Source organism: Mytilinidion resinicola (genome assembly GCF_010093595.1).
Source record: "Mytilinidion resinicola strain CBS 304.34 unplaced genomic scaffold BDZ99scaffold_15, whole genome shotgun sequence".
In the NCBI taxonomy this organism is placed as follows: Eukaryota; Fungi; Ascomycota; class Dothideomycetes; order Mytilinidiales; family Mytilinidiaceae; genus Mytilinidion; species Mytilinidion resinicola.
In genome coordinates this window covers 1,107,240-1,124,243 of record NW_022985451.1, presented here as the reverse complement: position 1 = coordinate 1,124,243, position 17,004 = coordinate 1,107,240, and the positions used below count along the sequence as shown (strand labels likewise).

Here is a 17,004-nt window from a genome sequence, read left to right as displayed (position 1 = left end):
TTTCTAACGTATGTAGTCAGATTGAAATGCCATTGATCCTAGCCAGTATCTGCTCTATGAATCTTATGCCGACGAGAATTCCATCCTTGTCCTCCTGATTTATATCCCCAAACCTTCCATTTCTCGGATCTAGACACAGCAGACACGCTAGTACAACCTCGGTATACACGTCCCCGACTCGTGACGGAAGCTTCCTCTTCGCCAAGTCCACAAGCTGCTCCTTGATGCGGAGTCGAGAACTTAAATGGGCAGCCTCGAAATCTGCATTGTTGATCTGAATTTCGGAAGACATCGGCGTAACAGGTGCGGCGGTCGGATTCAATCCTGGATAGTGGACGAATGACTGCCACAGCCCAATCTCCAGCAAGCAAACACCAAGACTGTAAATGTCATGCTGCATCACATAGCGATTCATAACATTGGTTCCCTGGCGTTCAGGATGGCGATATAAATTTCGATGCCAGGCCGGATCTCCGAGAAGGTTGGTTGGTTGGTTTGAACGTCGGAATTGGTTGAAGCCAACTAGGAAACTCATGCCGAGCGATGAATCTTTGCTCGGAAATACCAGGATGTTTTCTGGTCGGATATTCTTGTGCACGAAACCGGAGGTGTGGACGAAGCTGACTGAGCGAATTAGATGCTTAGCGATCCGCACAATGGAACTGAGACTAGCAACAAGACTTCTGTCCAGGAGAAGTCCGCGAAGGCTAGCTGGCACAGCGCTGTTTTGAGGAGTATCATACAAAAGTTCAATCCCTTTGACAGCCTTGGTCGCGGGTTCTCGATCGTTGATCAAGCCCTTGCAACTGAGCAGGCCGAATGTGTCCGGATCGATCTGCTGAAGTTTTCCCGCTAATGATTCCACGGCAGCCCTGATCTGGCCAATGTCGAGCGGTCCATAACTCCCATCGGGGGATGTCACCGCTTCCGCAATATAAAGCTTGGTTTGGCCACATTTCTCTCGGAGGATTGCTCTCGCTGTTGAAAACATAACTGGAATATTTTTCGAGTTCTTCAACTTTGCCCACTCAAAGTAGAGGCTGACCCGGTAGTCCGGTTTTGAAGCTGAGCGAAGTTTCCACATGTTTGTAAGTGGGTTCAGTTGGTTTTTCGGTAAGTCCAATGGTATGTCTAGCTCATTTGCTAATTCTCTGTTCGCTTGTCGAAGTTCGAGATCCATGATTTTATCGCTGTTGAGTATCGTCAAATACCAGGTCGGATCAAATCGGGTTTGCCATGCCTCAAGCTCGACAACTAGAACTCTCAGACTGTCTTTGATCGCCCACTTCCACTTTTTGAGATAGTCCATGATCTTTTGCTTGGGCGAACGGTCGTTTATGTCATTACCGGAGTTCTCCAGCGCGAGCTGAGTAATGGCTTGACGTAATTTGCCTTCAAGTATATGTAACAAGCTCAGTTGACTTTTTATGAGCTCCTCTTCGAGTAACTTGGAGATTCTGGAGAGAAATCGCATCTGTGACTCGATTCTGAACCAGATAGCATCCACCAACACCGTTTTCTCTTCGATTTCTTTGTCATGTGCCCTGAATCTTCGACAGATCTCTTTAATTTCATGAGCGGATCTGCCATTAGGAAAGTTAAGTAAGCTTTGAACGTCCTCTATCAGCACAAACTCACCTGATGCAGACATCGACGGCGCCAACGACCGCACATGCTAGTTCGGCCATGGCTAACTGGGTATATCACAACTGACAGATAATTTGAGGATGAATCACCGCGCAGGATGTACTCTCATTTTATTAGAATGAATAGCAGCGAGGCAGACTCGGCGATCTTCATTTGCGCCCATCTGAAGGCTGTGTTTTGACACGTTTTGGCGCCCGCCCCCACGCCCAGCCCGCCACTTTGGGGCTGTGCACAAATGCAAGCGCAGTCGCGTACCTGTCTCATTGTTCCCTCTCGTCTGAAATCAACTCTACCTTCAGTGTGCCTGCTTTGATAGTCGACCTGCATCAATCATTCTTTTGTTCATGCACTTTTAAGTGGTGGACACTCATTTGTGTTCTATTGGGGCCAATTTGCTTGGATACCCGCTTTCGCATCTTCTATTGTCATCATTGCGTACGTATTCGGGACTTCTGATGCGTTGGGGGAAACAGGCACTAACGCTGCAGCGACAGTCATGGTTCCAAAGAAACTCAATCATTATATTGATTTTCTTCCAGCCATTTCGATAACTACCGAAGTTTGAAACATGATGGAACAGGCTTTAGAACTCGTCTCAGCTTTGAGATTGGACACGGAATTCTTGCCCGGAGGTGTTAAGCACAGAAGACATATACCGAAGCCGGAACCAAGCCAACCTTCCAAACCAATCAAGAAACGCAAGAGACCTAACGAGTATCTCGTTCAAATCGGGCAAGACTCGCCTTTGCAGGTCGAAGAAGAATCACCTGTTCAAATCGAAGGGGGGTCGCCTAACCAAATCGACGCAGAGTCATCTATCCAGACCGAGGAGTCGCCTAACCAAATTGACGGAGAGTCAGCTATCCAGATCGTGAAGCCCTCTGTTCCCGAGGAGACCGTGCTAATCGAAATTGAAGAGACATGGGACATCGAACCAAGTTCAATCATTGGCCAAGGCGCCTTTGGAATTGTACGTTTTGAGCGACGTCGACCGCAGATGGACAATCGTACACAGGCTACTCACAACCAGGTTCGAGCAGTGAAAGAGATTAGGAAATTAAGCACTCTAGATTACATGAAAGAGCTCCAAGCTATTGCAAAATTTTCACAGGCTCAAGTACGTGGGAATTTGTTCTCTCCTTTATGGAAGCATTGGTTGCTAACTTCTCCTTTAGTACGAGCACTACTTTGTCCAAAGCTATGGATGGTTTGAAAATCAAGAGTCTGTATTTATCACGATGGAATACCTGCGCCTTGGAGATTTGGCACGCTTCAGGGACCGTGATGGCCCATTCCCCCAAAAATCAGCCGGGCTTATTGTACGACAAGTCCTTGAAGGGATAAGATTCATGCATGAGATCAATTTCGCCCATAGGGATTTGAAGCCAGGCGTAAGTGATCTATTCTTGACCTTCAACGTCAACCCAGGCACTTACAGAAACCTAGAACATCTTGGTGGCATCTACATTGCCTTGGACAGTCAAAATTGCAGATTTTGGCATCAGCAAGCAGTGCCACGAAGGAACACAGTTGCAAACACAACTTGGCACTTCCGAATACATGGCACCCGAGCAAAGGGGCCACTTCAGAAGTAGTCACGGTGTTTCTGCGTACTCTCTATCCGTCGATATTTGGGCCATTGGCGTGATAACCATGGAACTAGTCTTAAAACATCCATTCTTGTACCCATCTGATCAGGAAGATTATACCCGAGGTATCAAGCCGCTCAATTTTAGCGACCCTTCGGAAATTGGTATCTCCGCATCGTGTCAAGATTTCATCAAGAGCTTATTAACTCCAAATCCGACGCATCGACCAACAGCGGAGGCTGCAATTTCCCATTCATGGTTTGCTCAAGTAGCGCTCTGGCTGGATCAAGATGATTCGTAGGTTTTTAGTAGATGCCCCATCATTCCGTTGGATTCTAACCAATCCACAGACTCTTCGTTCAAGATGAGGCCATTCCATCTCAACGCCGCGATGCTGCCACCGCTTCCCCCATGCCATTACTCAGCTGGTCCACTTTCGGAAACCTACGGCTTACCAACAGGTCCCAAAGAGAGAATCGCAGCACAAGCAGTTCTAGCAGTACAAGAGGTAGTCGAATCACAAAAGGCTCTCGCAGTACCCAAGAAATTCATAGCTCACGCAATACAACGGAAACAGAAATTACAGTTCTGGGCACTTATCATGGTCGATCTTTTGATCCCACGCTTCTAGCTTCATCATTTCGACATCTCTCCCTGGACACGGTAAGTATGTTCGATCCACACCTTCAAACATAAAACTAATCTAAAATTTAATCCCGCATGCAGACAAAATACTTTGTCTTGCGATCCGACAATGAAACGGACATGGAACTATGCTTTGCCCACGGCAGATGGACAGCTATGCCAGATGCAAACAAAAGACTCGATAACGGTTATCGGAGATCAGGTGGCAACGTGCTCATTTTCTTTTCAGTTGTTAGAAGGTGCGCCCAGACTCTCTTGCCATCGTAATCACATCCGCTAATGGAAGCCAAAAGTCGTAAATTTTGCGGCATTGCTAGAATGACAAGTCCCATGAATTGGAACACCACAGATCCCGATTGGGTACCCAGACCCGATGGCAAAGATTACCAAGGGTGAGTATCAAGAAACATTTATTGCTCGCATTAGGCTGCTAATCTTGCGGCGAACAGGCGATTTACCGTTGATTGGGTATGCTTGAATGAGCTATCCTTCGATGGTATAAAAAGTGTACCAGCTTATCTTGGGACGGGCCGCCGCGCTATAGCTGTTATGGATGGGCAGGAGATTTGCCCCGAATCGGGATACGAACTGTTGAGGGCATACTCACAAGAGGACCAAAGATCACCGTGTCGCTTGGAGAGACAACGGATTGAAAGCGTCGATATGTAGATTATGCTTGCAGCTCCGACTTTGCTATACTAGTCACACTACTTTATAACAAGTTGACTCACTAACCCTAACCCTAATCAACTGTTTAAGGAATTTAGACCACCACATAACAGGTCATTTCTTTTAATATATGCTTGTGCTCACAGAGGGCAATTATTAGGTTAATTCTTCGTTAGGGTGCAATAGTCTTTAGGAGGTCAGACAAATATATTTTAGGCATAAGACGGGTCACTATCCAATTGTATAAGTATCGAATAATCTTAAGTTAAACACGAAGTTCCTATCTATAAGAACAAGTGTGCTTAAATACAAAACTAAACTCCTAAAAAACCTCTTTGCCTCGAAAAATTGCTAAAAGTTCTCGAGAGTCGGCTCGAAGAATCATTAACGATTCTCCAATTCCGTCACGTGATCTTTCCGACTTCGTGACTCCTACCCTGGTGAGTCTAACACGCCGAGTCGATGTCCTGTCCTTTAGGCCCCGTACCCAAGCTTCAGTGGGAACTCAAGGTTTCGTGGGTACCCGATGAAATATCTAGACACGAGACTAATAAGAGCAGCTCTGCGAGCCTTTCGCCCGAGCCCCGTTCGTCAATGCCCGAAGATGAAATTTCAGTTACTGTGTCCCCTATGACTTTGTATTCGGATCCGCTTGCAGATCACGGTTTCCGTATTCTCATCCTCGATCCTGGAGTAATAGGAAGCAAAGTCACCGGCCGCATTCAGGAGTTCATTCTGTTAAATCCTCTAGCATACAACGCTTTAAGTTATGTTTGGGGCCAGGAGCCAGCAATACACCGAGTGTTCATCAATAGCGAAGTGATTTTATACGACCAAATCTTTTCCATGCTATACAACGGATAAGGCTACGAACAGGTCACCTTCGACTTTAGGTAGACTCCCTTTGCATCGATCAGCTCGATGAATTGGAAAGGAATGCGCAGGTCAGACAAATGGCAACGATCTACCGCAAGGCTAGTAGTGTCATAATTTGGTTAGGCGAGGAGGACTGACTAGCAAGTTTGCCATGGAATTTGTGCCCAAATCAATTCAAAGCAATTTTCAGTGGACTGGTTCATGGTGGGAGCAATACGGGTTTATTACCTGGGCCCAGATTTTGGGAAGGCCTTGGTTTCGACGAGACTGGGTTCTCCAAGAAGCCGCATTTTCAACAAATTCAGATATACACTGTGGCGACCGTAGAGCCCATATGAGCCATTTTTCAACGGCCATAGACTTGGTTCGGGCTAGGCTCAGCAGCATACTACTGTCCATCAGTCAGACAGGAAATACAACGCGGACAGAGATACTGGCCGATTTCCAGGACTCTCCAGCAATTAGGCTTCTAGATACCATCGAAGATGTGTTTAGAAAGTCTGCGGATGGGAAGCATATTCTACATCATAGAATGTCGTTGGAAACCCTTGTGGATTTGGGGACCTTCACTGAAACGACCGATCAGCGAGATACAATCTACGGTTTGTTGAATCTGGCCAATGACATGGCCGCGTCGTCACAGACCGATCAATCCGACGCTATAACTCCGAATTATGGGAAGAACGTGCTGGATGTTTATGTTGATTTCATTTCGCATTGCTGCCACTGGATATCATTTGCCGTCCTTGGGCACCAATTTCGTCCTCTATAGTACATGCTACTGGCCAAGACAGGCAAGCCGACCACATCCTACTAAGATACCCGTCATGGATAGCACCCAGAGTTTACCTTTCGGGGATGCCCCCCGGCGATCCAAACAGCGTTTACATGGCAGTCCGTTTGTTGGGAGCCATCAGAAGCCTGTCTACAATGCCCACTACGGATTGACGCCTCAAGTTTTTGTGGGAAGAAATGAAGACGACGGGGTCTGTGATGGGTCATTGTATGTCAGTGGCGTCATTCTTGGGGACGTAGCTCGAAGATCAACGAGACTATTCTAGCGAGTGCTATCGTGACGAGAGAGTGTTTGGAAATCCTTGGAGCGATTTCTCGCAACTTTCACTCAGATGTTATCAGTCTGCCAGACACCATTTGGCGCACACTTTGTGCAGACCGTGATGACAGAGGCCAACCTGCACCGTCAGTCTATCGAGTAGCAATGCTCCGCTTGTTGCAGATCAGCTCTAAGACTCCGAAACCCGAGGATTCTACTAACCTGTTCGAACATATGTCTAGTACTCAACCACGTCAAACTCCTCCACTATTTGACCAATTTTTTTTGAAAAAGGTATCAAAGTGTAGCCTAGACTTAGCGCTTCATAATCATCCAAAAATATTCTGGACTTTGAACTTGGATGGTGTTGTAATCAAGTGTTAACGCTGTCGCGCGCGGTGCCGCAAAACGGCCACTTTTTTCTCCTACAAAGGTACGTAGAGCCTCCCTGATCAGCCAATCAATGTCTACATTATGTCTGAAGCTTCACTTATTTGTTTATCCCACGCTCTATATCCCGTCCCGACGTGGGTTACTGGCAGACTGCTTTCCAGTTCCGGCGCATCGGTCACGTAGACCGTGCCGTACAACCTTGCACGGCGAGAGGCGTACTCGGGCTGCTGCCTTGAATATATTTAGACTTCCAATGCTCCATGCTCAGGTAGACTCTTCAGTCTTCACCCATCTCAATATGAATTCACGCTCGAGCCTCACTGACCAATGTCTCCTCCAAACAACCCGCAGATGCCCAAGGTTACGCCTCCCAAAATCCAGCCTTGGAAGGCGTTCATCAACATCGACGAAACCAACATCGAACGGAATGGCCTCACCGCTGCTCAGGACGGCTCAGACTTCAGGCTTCTGACCGAGCTGGATAACAAGGATCTTAGTGGTTGATACCAAAGACAGGCGCTAAATGGTTACTGCAAGGTGAGGATCATCCTAACCCTACCTAACTCGATACAGCATGTTCATTTGTTCAAGGCCTTGTAGTCAGAATTCACTCGTTTCTGAAGCGTTAGTATCTTCAGCTCAGAGGGGACGGACAAGTCGGTCTTCAATTCATTCTTTGCAGGAAACACTCGGGCGCAAGGGGGCAGCGAGGTAGTCTTCATCAGCAGCTATGTTCTGCTTAGGATCCAATCTTTTCAAACCTAGTCACAACTCCATTGATGTTGCTTGAACAATGACACCAATGCCTTGTCTGCTCCAAACAGAAACCGCTGCTTGCATGTTATGTCTTTATACCACATCGGGTGACCACTATGAGCCTAACTTCGATACTCTCCCGGGGTAAGTGTGTAGAACGCCGCTCAGGATGCAAAAATGCGGTGTGCGGAGGAGTGACTAAGAAAGACGTAAGTGGCTTGTACATAAGATAAGATTACGTCTCGTACTGAACCGTCTTTTGCCCTCGGAATCCCACAGTCGTGAAGATTGTGATCTCGTCTCTTGTTTGATTGGACAGTTACTACCACTCACGATGAGGGCGCTGTTTCAAGTAAGCGCTCTCTTCGACATGGTCAGTGTGCACCTTGTCGACCTCCGGAAGATCGTCCCTGGCAACAGAGCTCGGGTCACATAGCGTCAACGGTGCGTCCTTGACCACCTCTGAAATTGGGCGCCAGACGCTACACAAATTAGAATACAACATGACAAGGGGTGGGGGAGAGGTTCTGGAGGTGTACATACTTTACGAACTGAATCTCCCACTCCCCATCAGTGACCTTCGCGATCTCATCGCTAGAGAGATGGCGATGCAATTTGACTCTCCCACCGTCGTGTGATACATCTGTGATTATTAGTCTAAAGCGATGTGTAGCAATGAGTAAGCGGACCTAGATGAACAACCCTTACGATCTCAATAGGATAATGGCGATCAGCGAGTAACACAGAGGACTTACTAACCTCGCTTACGCTTCGCTTTCGGATCTAGAAAGCATTGTTATCAGTACTTCAAAAAGTGAGGGTTTTTACTTACCCGCCAATCGAAACAAATAACTCGCTCGGGTTTCAGTTCTTCTCGTGCAATGGCAATTGTCCCTTTCAGATACGGCTGAACAGCTTCCTTCGCCGTATCAACATCTTCCGAGAGCAGAGAACGCAAGGAAACACTGGAAGGACACAGAAGAAATGCGAAACCATGGTGTTTCAGGTTGTACTCCTCGAATTTGGAACGGCAATCAGTGATTCTGATTGCAGAGCTTGTGGCGAATTGGCAATTAGACTTCAGTGGATCTGAAGAGCTCGCATATACAATATCATAAGGCTTCTCCCGCTCGTATCGAGGGTCATCAGCAATGAAGGACAGTTCCGCTAGAACGTAAACCATATTGATAGGAATCAGCGAGGCAAGTTTGGAACAAAAAGACTGATCTGTTTTAAATGGCGATGCACTTGATCAATCCCAGAAACAGATTATGGCCTTGACTGGCCACGGCAAACGCAGCTTCGTCTCAATCCGCACAAAGGGGCTGCGCTAATGTAAGGTAAGGGCAGGCAGTGCACGTTGCAGATAGAAGGCATGCAGATAGAAGGCAAACAGAAGTGAGCCCCCTACACAGACCGTCCTTCGATCTATTGAGGATATGTTGTCATTCGAATCCTTCATTGCCTCCCCCGCTCTTGGCTCGTAGTCAAGTGATCGAACCTTTTACTAGAACGAATGGAATGTGAGTACACTCAACGCACCTTGTACGTCCGGCATCTACTCGGGAGAGGCGGAGCACAACTCTCCTACCACAACCATCCATCAAGTTTCACCTCTCAAACAGCGGCTTGTCATTCCGTACCTAGTTGTATCCGGTTATGGCGGACTCTTCGCTATCTATCAGATCATTTGCTGGAAGTGGCGCACCGCATTCAATCGCACTAGAAAGCTCCGAGGACCGGTAGGTGTTGAGATACACTGAGAGAAAAGCACTTTCGCTCACATACATATAGAGATGCGCAATGTCTCGATATATGGAACAAAGGAGTGGCAACCTGCGTGGGGAGGCTCGGGGGAGATACAAACGACGTTCGCTCTTACTCCCCATTATCGGGTTTTCCTGATATCCATGTCCTGGCAAGTGTTGAAACTACGCTGAAGCAATATCTCGAGAGTGGGAAGCCGCTTCTGGACGAGATACAGCAAACAATCCGCAGGGTCATGATTGTCGAAGCTTTGCAGGCCAGTGACCTAGAAATATCCGGGGGCATAGTTTGCTACTTGTTTGAGGTCCAAATCCTAGTTTCTCTCTTTCGAAGACTTATCTGATCAAGCCTAGGTGATTCTTCTTGAAAAGATTGAGTACGACCTCATTCCCATCCTTCAACAAGAAATTGAAGACTTCTTTCAAAAACTGCACAGCGGTCTGCAGGACTTGAATAGTTCCCAAGTAGTGTAAATATAGCCAGAGAGGCCGTAGAGACGCTGGTAGACATTTCATCTTGTTTCATAGAAATAGTAGAGTTTGTGCGCCGATATCCAGAACGTAGGTATTCACGCTCCACAAATTTGGACTCGTTGACTAACTTCTGATATCCAGCTAGAAAAGCCAAGCAACTTTGGCCGCTAGATGTCAGCCAGAAAATACACCGCGTCCTGGATGCGATCTCGAAACGAGTTACACACGTACGAATACGAGCCGAACATCGTGGTCCTGCTGAAGCCGTGTCGCAGCCAGCCCCTCCCGTGTCAGTCCAAGAGACGGAAACACTCGACGCGGCTGAAGATCCCGCTACACCAGAGTATGTTACTATATACCAATGCCACAAGTCCCAAATTTCGTGGGGCGTGAGGAACAAATGGATAATCTGAGGAAAGCCTTGGATCATGTCGAGTCTGAGGCTCGGCGAAGAATAGCAACGCTGTGGGGTGAAGGCGGCATAGGCAAAACTCAGCTAGTCCTTCATTATGCAGAGGAGCGTCGACATGGTGGGCTTGCTTACATCTTTTGGGTGAATAGCGAGAATTCAGCTGCCGTTGATAGAAGCTTTTCGGCCATCGCCGTGGAACTGAATCTTCCCGGAGCCACCGGGCACGGAAATCACATCAACAACAAATACTGGGTGCTGCAGTTTCTCGACAAAATTAGTGAGTTGTCAGTGTAACTCATTTCGCAACACAATTTCTGACTAGAACTAGACGAAGAATTTTTTGTCATTTACGATAACGTGGATACTGATGAACACTTCACTTCGTTGCGTAACGATTCCTGGCCAATAACTCCACGAGGCTCCCTTCTCATTACAGCTCGACACGAGATTGTTTTGTTGGAGACTCTGTGGAAAAGCTTCCGGGTTCTAATATTGACCGAGGCGGAGTCCAAAGAATAAATATTCCAAACTATTCACAGGGAACAGTATCCAGCCGCAGAAGAGGCTGCCACCGAAGAATTGACGGGAAGACTGGGTGGCCTGCCTTTAGCTCTGGTAATCATGGCCATGAACATCAGGCAGAAGTCATAATCGGTGGCAAAGTTTTTTGATCTCTACGTCAAATATACGCCGAGAGTTCACGCACAATCGGATAAGGATCTGCATCTTCAACCATTCTATTCGCGCGGAGGCCTCCACGGCGCATACCAGTATTCTTTCAAGAGTCTCAACGGCACATCGGCGCGGGAACTTTTCCGCGTTCTATGTATCATCGGGCCAGATGCCATTCCACTGTCACTATTCCAACTTGAGAACTCAGAAAATGTGCCTGAGTCGCTGGAATTCTGCCGGGACGAATGGGAGTGAGTAATTGAGTCTAGCCAAACCATATGTTACTGCACTAATTCCCGTAGCCTACAAATAGAAGTCGAAGCCCTGCTGAAAGCGTCACTAGTGAGAGCCAAACCAGAGACATCGTATCTCTACGTACACGGAGTCATTCAGGTCGAGTTCCACAGCACTTTGAGTGTCGAAGAGAGAAGAGAGAGCTTCATGACTGCAGCGAAACTGCTATATGAAGCTTTTCCAAAACTTGTGAATGGACTTTCATTCAGACACGTTTGGAAACAATGCGAGAGTTTTGCCTCCCACGTCGTAGCGCTCTGCCAATTCTACGAAACGGAGAAATGCAAGTCAAGATCCGACAATGAGTTTGATGAGCTTGTGAAGTGTCTAGACAGTTGCGCATGGTAATTATGACCGTCAACAGTGTATAGAACCTTCGTTAACTTGTACAGGTACCTTCGAGACATCGGAGACTACAATCAAAACGATGTTCTCGTTCAATTCGGGTTTGAGATATGCAGAGACAAAAACTCCCCGGAGTACGCGAGTTTACTAAACACTGCCGGCATTATCGTAACAAGGAACAACATCAAGCAAGCGTACCAATATCACAACGAATGTCTTCGTGTAAGGAAGAATCTGTTTTCTGAAGATCACGAAGGATTGGCAAATTCGTACAACAATATTGGCAACACATATCAATGTGATTGTAGATGGGATGACGAGATCGAATCATAACACAAAGGCTCTAAGGATTGACATGATGAAGCCCGAGTATGAACGAAAACAGATAATCAACATTCGCCATTCTAACATCGCAGAAGCCTTTATTCAAAAGGGCGAGTACGACAAAGCGATTCAAAATTTAGGCATAAGCCGCCAGGCTGCAGTTGACGAATTTGGGGAGGATACATTCTACGATGCAGAGTATGCCTCTGCCATATCCAACCGCCAAACATGACCAATACTTGCAGTGTGGATTTCATCATGGGCCACTTACATTACCGAAAAGGCGAGATCGCTCAAGCTACGCTATGCTACACAAGAGCATGTATGATTTACTCATCCGAAGGCGCTTCAAGTATGCAGACTGTCGCCGCTCTATACAAGGTGGACTGTGTACACGTAGCCCAAAGAAATCTTGATCTTGCCGTGTAAGCCTAACTTACTCGAAACGTGTGGCTTTCAAGACGTTAACGAGTCGCAGTCAGCACCTCAAAAAGGCACTAGAACTTGCCGAATTGAACCGGAATGTCAAAGGCGATGGAGAGGAGGTAGCGCGTGTCAAAAGGAAATACGCCGAAGCTCTAAGCCTGCGCCGGGAGGGATCAGATGAACAAGAATCAAGAAGGATCCATGAGGAACCGGAGAAAGAAAGAAAAAGCATTCAGAAACCTCTCCTTGGGGAGCCTCCGGACACCGAGCGAAATTACAATATCCAAGTTGCTCCATACTATCGGGGAAGTGAGCTAGGTGTAACGTCGAATGATGTATCACTCTAAGGCTAGAAATGGGTACTATGATGCTTCTTTCCATCTTGAGTTCATTCCAGCGTACACATTTTGAAGACTGACTCATAAACAATGCACCGATCCCATCGCTACTTTTTCAAACGCTTACCATCAAAATCACTAGTAGTCTAAGCTAGTAGATGCCATCTTGTCCAGTAGGTACCGTTTACAAAGGATCCGCGCTTCTGATTCTGAGCAAATATACTGCACTGTACTATTCGTAGTGCCGTAGACCGGAGATTGGGAATACGCTATGATATCTAATGGTTAGCTATACGATGTATTTCGGTTGGAAATGTAGACTCACCTCCAATATCTGGAAAATAGAGCCAATCCCTTGGACGGGGACTTCCTGGAAGCTGCCATCTGCCGATTGTGTCAAATGGATAACCAGTCAATCCCTTCACCGCGTAATGCAACAGCTGATTGTGTCTGAGATCGACATCCGAATTCATTTGCTCGGCTATGCAGCAACGTTGGCCGTGTCTGGGCCCAACGAGGAAACTTCAGTGATGCCTTGGCTATCATGGAAGAATGTCGCGGTATCCTGGAAGGCCTGAATGCTGACCTGTATTCCATCATGAACAATCTAGGAAACTTGCATTTGAGTATGGGTTCTGCCGAAACGGCTTTCAAGATGCACTCAGATGCCACCGCGATGCTACCGAGGCAGAACAACGGCGCCGTAGTGCTGAATGAGCTGAATCTAGGCCGTATTTGCATTAAACTTGGTAGATTTGAGGAGGCCAAAAACAGAATTAATAAAGCAGACAAAGACAACACTGATGCAAATTTTGCGATACAGTAAGGCTTTCCCTCCCCTACAAACCCTCCATAGTCCCAAAATACTTTCTGACTTTTCAGTATCAAATACTATCGAGCTCTACTCTTTCGAGCGGAGAAGAAGCTTAGCTCGGCCAGAGATGAGTTCCAGGCTACGGTCGATGCCATGGAAAAACGCAAGGACTTCAGGAACCTTCTTCATGCCATTTGCTTGTTCAAGCAGGGCCTTATTCCTGCTGATCAAGGAGACAAGATGAAGCTAGGTAAGATATACCCGTGCGCGTTCTAACACGAACAAGCATTTTAATAATCTTGACTCCAGAACGAAGCTTCGAGAGAGTCTCGATATCCATGTATTCCGAGAAACCGCAGCATGTGAACAAGCTCGAGTCATGTATGCTTTATCTATGCTAGAAAAAGATGGCAAGGTAGCCGCAGAGCTACTGGAGAACGCAGAGAAGACTCGGAGAGAGCTTCAAGGAGATAAATTCGACCCTCAAAATCGGAGTCAACAAGTTTTTGACAGTCTCGTGGATGGGCAGCTTAGATGAATTGAATTGTTTATGCATAGGGTGTAACTACCTTCTTCTTTCAAAATCCGCTTGTATCCTGAGATTGACGGTCGTTACTTTCTGTTGCTTTCTCATCTCAATCCAGACTGCATCAAGAGCTCCGGAATTAATCACGTGCGGATAGCTTAGTATACACTCTTCTGAAAACCAAAATCACGTGTTACTCACGAGACCCTTACGAATTCCCCTTCCAAGGAGGTATAAAGTCTCAGCCGAAGCTGCCCTCCGGACTCGGCAGAAGGTACGGAGGGTCTCGGGGAGCAAAATAGACAACAATGACAACCATAGTTCGGGGGAGCTGGGTGGTGTGCAAACAGTTGCTCCGACATTCTTCATGGGGAAGTCAAATCGTTACTCAACGCGGCTTAATGGCTGTGTGGGTGGTGTGCAAAAACCGACTTGCCGCAAACAGATGGCAGGCAGTCAGACCTGTGGCCCTGGACTTTGATGGCTGGGGGAGGCGGTGGAGTGGAAAATGTAGGAAGGGATGGGCAAATGGCGGAGAGTTAAAACGTTCGCGGAGCCATTTCATGGTTGCGGGGTGGGAGTGCAGAAAAATCACCTCCAGCGGTTTCATGGGGAGAGTAAAAGACATAATCGAATGGCATGATGGCTGCTGGGGTGGTGTGCGAAACGGACGAGGACCGCGAGGAATGGAGTGGAAGGAAGCAAAGAAAGATGATGATGGCGAGTACCAGCGTCAATTAAAGTTGGAAGGTCTCGGGGCAGAGTTGTGATATTCAACACAGTTACCAAATCAGGGCCTTTAGCCTCAGTATCGAAGAATAGAAACGTTAATAGAGGTAGCTTATAAGCATCGTTGTAGTTTGACGGTGCACGACATTTTCATCTTGTTATCGCCTCCAAACTCTTCTACTTCCACCACATGAGAGTAAGCTTTTCCAAAGTTGACACTGCTCCAAATCCATTGACTTCTACTTTTACCCTTTTGCTTTCCCACCAGTCCATATGCCCCATAGCTGCCTATTTCGAAAGCACAGAACTGTACTACTTTTATTTTTGAAGCTCCGAACAGCCCTTCTCGCTGCTGAAGTCGAGTTGCTGCTGCGCAGACTTTATCGCTTGGCACCAGTGATTGTCACGTGACCGGAGCCTATTCCACGTCGGCAATGACAGAGAGCAGATAGAAGAAAGAAAAAATGAGGATGCAATAAACTAACGACCATCCCTGCGTGCCGAGAAACCCACCGTGCCGAGAAATATGAGGGGTACTTTGACTTTAAGCAACTCACACTTTGTGCACACGTCGGTATCTGCAATAGTTCTATATAAGTCGTGTACTGTGGCTATTCATAAACATCCAGGACCCCCTCTCACCTAAAAGTTACGTTCACATCCTCGCTTTTAAGCCTAATTTGTAGAGAGCCTTCTTTTATAGCATAACAAACTTCTCTCCCCACAGAACCACTATAGAGCTCTTACCACTCTAAATACTAATAGCAGGGTCTTATCCGAGCATCAAAACCTCGCTATGATGCTGGGAAGTCATCATCAGCCTGGTGTCTACTATAGCGCGCAAATTCATGCAAGGTCGCCAGGCAGGTTGGTACCTCCAAAAGAAGCGATCACCAATTCGGGCTAGTGGAGAACAACCCTGCCTCATATAATCAATCATCAGGGCGTAGTTTACTTACGGTGGCTGTTAAGCCTGTGGCTGTGCAGGGTCTCGGCAAGCGGGCCAACGTCAGCCCCCAGCCTTGTAATTCAACTTGGCCACGCCTCCAGTCAACCAACTCAACTATCTGAGAACAACTACAGAATCGCCACCTCACAAGGGTATAGTCGGTGCGGGTCGGCCGCCCTCCCTGCTTAGGGTAGTGACCTTTTGTAATTACGTTACAAATAGATAACCACGCTCAAGAAGCTTATTATCTCGCCGAAACATGTTCACTTTCCTCCAAAACTGATCCCACTGATAGGACCGTTGATGATCCCTACCTGAAAGCCGCTGTTATTGTTCCCAAATGTCACTCGTGTTAACCGTTCCTGACTTTCACTCGCAGCTTTTGCTATAACATCCTCTCGTGCCTTTGACAGTAACTCTTCGAGCAATTTCCGCGAACAGCTAAGTGCCGCCTGTTCCTCTTCAACTTGCTTAACTGAACTTATTATATCCTCATTGTTTTGACCCTGATCATGTGTAGGGACTGTAAGGCGTGCCTCTCGTAAAGCAGCCTCCACGTCTGCCAGCTGCGAAGCTGTCAATGTGATAGCCTTAGAGATCTCTGCCTCGTTCGTTGAAATCGTCTTTCTTATTTCTTCAGTAATATGAGTGTGGCGGATGGAGCTATACCTGTGCAATTTGATTAACATCATCTTTTTAGGAGGTCCCGAATGCTTATAGGTGGTACATACAAGGTTGCTGTACCAACTGCTGAGTTAAAAGCGATCTTGCAGCTCTGAAGTTGCTCAGACATGGCTTTAATCTGACGCTCTTTGAAGAAGCCAACTTTGGCCCTATCATGCCATGACAGTCTTCCTTCAGAATGCTTTGTCCAGCGTTGTAGGTTGCCCCGGAACATGCTACACAGTCTTTCGCAGTTCCTAATCGTTGCTTTTGACTGATTGGCTATCGTTTCACCAAGGTTCTCCCATTCAGGGTCTTTAATAGTCTGAAGCGATTGCAGGGCCATTCCAACTGACGCTATATCTTCTCTCAGGGTTTGGACGACGTTTGGGGCATCGACGATCTTGTTAAGGTCATCCAAAAGAAGCCGTGTACCGTGCAGAGCGGGGACAGTAATGCCAACGATACTCGCCGCAACGCTAAGCAGGTCAGGCATAATTTTTAAACGAGTACCAAGAATTTCAAGCTAGAAGTCGAGTATTCGTTCGTAAGTCTATTAATGCTAGTGTAGGTGAAGAGGTGGAGAAGTCTGCGAGGGCGCGAGGTTGAGCTGAGCTGAGCACATGCCAAGGATGGCAGCCTG

General features: G+C 47.1%; 5 protein-coding genes across 5 annotated transcripts; 2 read left to right on the top strand and 3 right to left on the bottom strand.

The window, feature by feature from the left end:
* Positions 1-16: 16 nt before the first annotated feature.
* On the bottom strand, positions 17-1,722 carry BDZ99DRAFT_573708 (uncharacterized protein; the record flags this gene model as incomplete). The annotated part of the gene is made up of 2 exons (XM_033728314.1): positions 1,639-1,722; positions 17-1,583 (listed from the first exon to the last, which is right to left on the bottom strand). The coding sequence occupies exons 1-2, from the start codon at positions 1,686-1,688 to the stop codon at positions 17-19; spliced, it is 1,617 nt and encodes a 538-aa protein (XP_033573999.1). The 5' UTR covers positions 1,689-1,722.
* Positions 1,723-1,940: 218 nt separating this feature from the next.
* Positions 1,941-4,778, top strand: BDZ99DRAFT_501031 (kinase-like protein). The gene is made up of 8 exons (XM_033723777.1): positions 1,941-2,082; positions 2,142-2,764; positions 2,823-3,038; positions 3,094-3,533; positions 3,587-3,899; positions 3,963-4,120; positions 4,175-4,273; positions 4,331-4,778. Exons 2-8 carry the CDS (start codon positions 2,216-2,218, stop codon positions 4,548-4,550), a joined length of 1,995 nt encoding a protein of 664 aa, XP_033573998.1. The 5' UTR covers positions 1,941-2,082; positions 2,142-2,215; the 3' UTR covers positions 4,551-4,778.
* Positions 4,779-7,951: 3,173 nt separating this feature from the next.
* Positions 7,952-8,812, bottom strand: BDZ99DRAFT_479386 (uncharacterized protein; the record flags this gene model as incomplete). Its single annotated transcript, XM_033722231.1, has 4 exons — positions 7,952-8,111; positions 8,173-8,272; positions 8,385-8,412; positions 8,462-8,812. The coding sequence occupies 4 exons, from the start codon at positions 8,810-8,812 to the stop codon at positions 7,952-7,954; spliced, it is 639 nt and encodes a 212-aa protein (XP_033573997.1).
* Positions 8,813-10,230: 1,418 nt separating this feature from the next.
* On the top strand, positions 10,231-14,290 carry BDZ99DRAFT_538085 (TPR-like protein; the record flags this gene model as incomplete). The annotated part of the gene is made up of 11 exons (XM_033726630.1): positions 10,231-10,565; positions 10,821-10,896; positions 10,945-11,204; positions 11,256-11,591; positions 11,640-11,814; positions 11,849-12,114; positions 12,162-12,341; positions 12,395-12,651; positions 13,136-13,502; positions 13,563-13,744; positions 13,896-14,290. The coding sequence occupies 11 exons, from the start codon at positions 10,231-10,233 to the stop codon at positions 14,030-14,032; spliced, it is 2,571 nt and encodes an 856-aa protein (XP_033573996.1). The 3' UTR covers positions 14,033-14,290.
* Positions 14,291-15,724: 1,434 nt separating this feature from the next.
* On the bottom strand, positions 15,725-16,933 carry BDZ99DRAFT_422403 (uncharacterized protein). The gene is made up of 2 exons (XM_033716983.1): positions 16,430-16,933; positions 15,725-16,367 (listed from the first exon to the last, which is right to left on the bottom strand). Exons 1-2 carry the CDS (start codon positions 16,855-16,857, stop codon positions 15,962-15,964), a joined length of 834 nt encoding a protein of 277 aa, XP_033573995.1. The 5' UTR covers positions 16,858-16,933; the 3' UTR covers positions 15,725-15,961.
* Positions 16,934-17,004: the final 71 nt, after the last annotated feature.